At 59.0% G+C, this 3,278-nt stretch overlaps 1 protein-coding gene across 1 annotated transcript; it reads right to left on the reverse strand.

Annotated features, from left to right (window-relative positions):
• Nucleotides 1-117: 117 nt before the first annotated feature.
• On the reverse strand, nt 118-2,650 carry NDUFB10 (NADH:ubiquinone oxidoreductase subunit B10). Its single transcript, XM_073214360.1, has 4 exons — nt 2,380-2,650; nt 896-1,034; nt 561-700; nt 118-279 (listed from the first exon to the last, which is right to left on the reverse strand). The coding sequence occupies exons 1-4, from the start codon at nt 2,525-2,527 to the stop codon at nt 176-178; spliced, it is 531 nt and encodes a 176-aa protein (XP_073070461.1). The 5' UTR covers nt 2,528-2,650; the 3' UTR covers nt 118-175.
• Nucleotides 2,651-3,278: the final 628 nt, after the last annotated feature.

The raw sequence follows: 3,278 nt of genomic DNA on the forward strand, positions 1-3,278 counted from the left end.
CTTTCTCTCACAAGTCTGGTGATGACTGAATGTGGAAGAGAGACGGGAGGCAATGACAGGAATCAGCGTAAAGCTCATCAGTGTGTCGGGGGTAGAGCCTGAAGGTGACATGAGAAACAGCTTTCATGACTCTTTATTTTTGTAATAGTGACAGTATGTGGGAGCTTCAGCCAGCTCAGGCAGCAGCTGCCTCTTTAGCAGCTTTTCTCTCTGCCAGCATCCTCTGCTTCTGTTTTGCCAGGCACTTCCTGGCAGAATAGTGGGCACCCAGGTCGTGATCTAGGAACAAGATGGGAGGGAAATCATGGGCCACTTGGGCCGTGATAGGGACTGAGGTCTTCCCCCACGCGCGCACACGGGCTGGGCAGCTGAGCAGAACGGGGCCAGGCAGTTTCTCAGTAGCTGCACCCCACTGGCCACCCTGACTGCAAGCTTTGGGTGTGGTGGTGGTAGGGAATCACATGCGGCACACGGTTGGAAAGCAGTCAATAAGACTAGAAGCCCACACCTGCGTGGGGACTGGGCGGACTGGGGGTCAGGCTGGGGTGGAGCTTGCTTACAGCGGTCCTGGTAAGCCTTGGCCACCTGGGTAAACTGCTCCACTTCGTCGGCACAGTTCTGCTTGTAGCTCTCGCCTTCCCTCTGCTGACAGGCCTTCAGCCTTTCCTGGATGATGTTGACAATTTCTTGATCGACTTTGCTGAAAGTGAAAGGGACAAAAAAACATGGTCCACAAGGAATCCCTTCCCTGTCCCCAGGGAAAACAATGAAAGCAGGGCCACACAGCCCTGTGCAATATGCCATCCCATCTCCTAAAGGAATGATGGCCCAGCAGGGTATGTCTGCGTAGGGCTCAGTATTCCCTGACAGAATGAAACCAAAAGGCAGGACGTACTAATCTCTTCTCCACTGCATTTCTGCTTCAAACATGCACAAGACGTCTTCCTCCTGGCACTCGGTGACGTCCGGCACGCGGCGGAACTCCCGGTGGTAGTAGTAATACCTGCTCTTTGCATGCTGCCTCTCTATAAACTCTGCAGAGAGAAAACCCAGACTCACTCCCTGCTGGTGCGGACAGGCCAGTTTGGGCTCTTGGCTTTGTTATTTCACATAAGCCGCAGAAAGGGCAAAACTCCCAAATGTTCTTAGCTTTACAAGACTGGCAAAAGGTGTGCGCTGGCACAGTCCAGTCCTGGGAAGAACGGGGCTACAGAAGGTGAGCGCTGTTTATGGAGAGCCTCCTGCCAGCCAGGCACCATCTGGTTCCACACGCATTATCTCACTTTGTCCCCGCAGCAACCCTATGTGCAGCAAGTCCTTTTCATTCACAGACAGGACTGAGGCCCAGAGAGACAGGAGGACTCAGAACCCAAGGATTCTGCAAGCCCACACTCTGCTATAGGTTCTGGCAGCTGGCCCACCTTCCCCACAGCACAGAGACTCCACTGTGTAGACAGGAGCCATGACGAGCCACCAGCAGGGATTCTAGGCCCACATCTGCCACCACTGGCCTTCAGTCTTTTAACTTCCCCATTGGTAAATTAACAGGTCGGACCTAGTGGGGTTTCAAACATCCAGACATGTAAGGTGCTACCAAAAAAGCAGCTCCGGCGCTGTGCCTACGTGATCCTCCCTAAGAGCTGCCAGAGCATGCTATGCACCCCAAACGCTTTTGTTGTTTAATGAAAGCACTGACTGATTTAAATGCACGGATGAGCTGCTTGCCACTCATGGCTGAAGGCGGAACTTGCTGTAGCTGCTGCCCCATGGAGCTAGCTGGTGGAACCAAACTGGGCAGCGAAGAACTTTTTTAAACATCTGCCTGGTTCGGGCCAGAGGTGGGGGGAATGTGGGCAGGTATCAAGCGTGGCACACACGGAGGGCACCTCACAGCACATGGAGGTTGAGGGGCTCTCAGCCATCACCTGCCCACCGCGGTCATTTTGCAGGCGTGCAGAGGATTTAGCGGAGAACCCCTCATTTCGACTCCCGTTTGCTGACCGCCTACTGTGCACAGCGCAGGATGAAAAGCGTGCAGGAAGACTGAGACCTAACGAGACAGGACACGGATGGCTGCGATCCGCAGACCTCTAATATTTGGACGAGGACGGAGAGCAGGGGTGCGCGGGGGGTTTCCCAGGCGCCGGGGGCTGGGGGGTGGTGTAGGGGGGGGGGCGTTCGGGGGGCGAGGCCTCGGGTGCCGCGGGGGGTCCAAGGAGGCGAAGAGGCCCGCAGGTGCCTGGGTGGGGGCCCAGGGGAGCGGCGAGGTGTCGCGGCAGAGCGCCCGGGACCGGATGCGGGGGGGTCTGGGGGGCAGCGGGGAGCTCTGGGGGGCAGCGGGGCGGCCAGGGCGCGGTGAGGCCCGGGGGGGGCCGTTACCTCTCACGAAGGTCACGGGCCGGTCCACGAGGAGATCGAAAGCCTTTGCCAAGTAGGTGACGGGGTTGGGCAGCGAGGTCCGCGGCGAGGGCGCCGGCGTCCGACGAGGGGGCTCGGGATACACGTCCTTGTCCCAGCTGTCCGGCATGGCGTCGGGGCGCGGCGAGCTCGCCTCCGGACGCGCTGCCCAGGGCTCCGCCAGGCTCCCGCGGCCTAACGGCCGCAGCGCAGGACGCCCGAGCGCGACCTCGCCTGCGCAGGGCGGCCTGCGCCCCGAGGCACCACGGGACTTGTAGTTCGCCTGGCCGCCCCCGTGCGGGCTGTGGCAACGCCTTACGGCGGGTGCGCATGCGGCCTTCTCCCCCGGTCTGCGTTTCTGGAACGCCTAGTCTGTGGGGGCGCTGGTCTCGGTGAAGGAAACACCCCCAATCACTTCATAGGTGACAGACACAGGAGCAGGTAAACCACGCATTCCGATCCGATGGCGTGCAGGCACGCGCCAACTGCACAAGCGGTCAAGGTGAACACAGCTGGGCTTTCCTGGAGAATTCAGGCGGGGAGAGCAAACGAGTAACACCACAAAGTCAACAACTAACACAAACTACCAAATGTCCTACTCTTACAGGAAGCCTTCCTGGGTTGCCCATTCCCTATGGCCTTCTCTGGGCTCCGCTGTGTTTGCTAGAACCCTCATAGACTGGCTGGTGTTAGCAACCTGGGGCATTGCCCAGGTCTGAGCAGGGGCAGGGCTTGCCCTCGGGGGCCCCACCCATAGGGAGAGGCTGTTCCTGCCTTGGACACGGGGTGTTCTGTTCTGGTTCTGATGGTTCCATCCTGGCTCTGAGCATTGTCCTACCCCTGGTGCAACTCACTGCCCAGGACCCTGCTGGCTGCCTTCG

Source organism: Manis javanica, chromosome 10, assembly GCF_040802235.1.
Source record: "Manis javanica isolate MJ-LG chromosome 10, MJ_LKY, whole genome shotgun sequence".
NCBI lineage: Eukaryota > Metazoa > Chordata > Mammalia > Pholidota > Manidae > Manis > Manis javanica.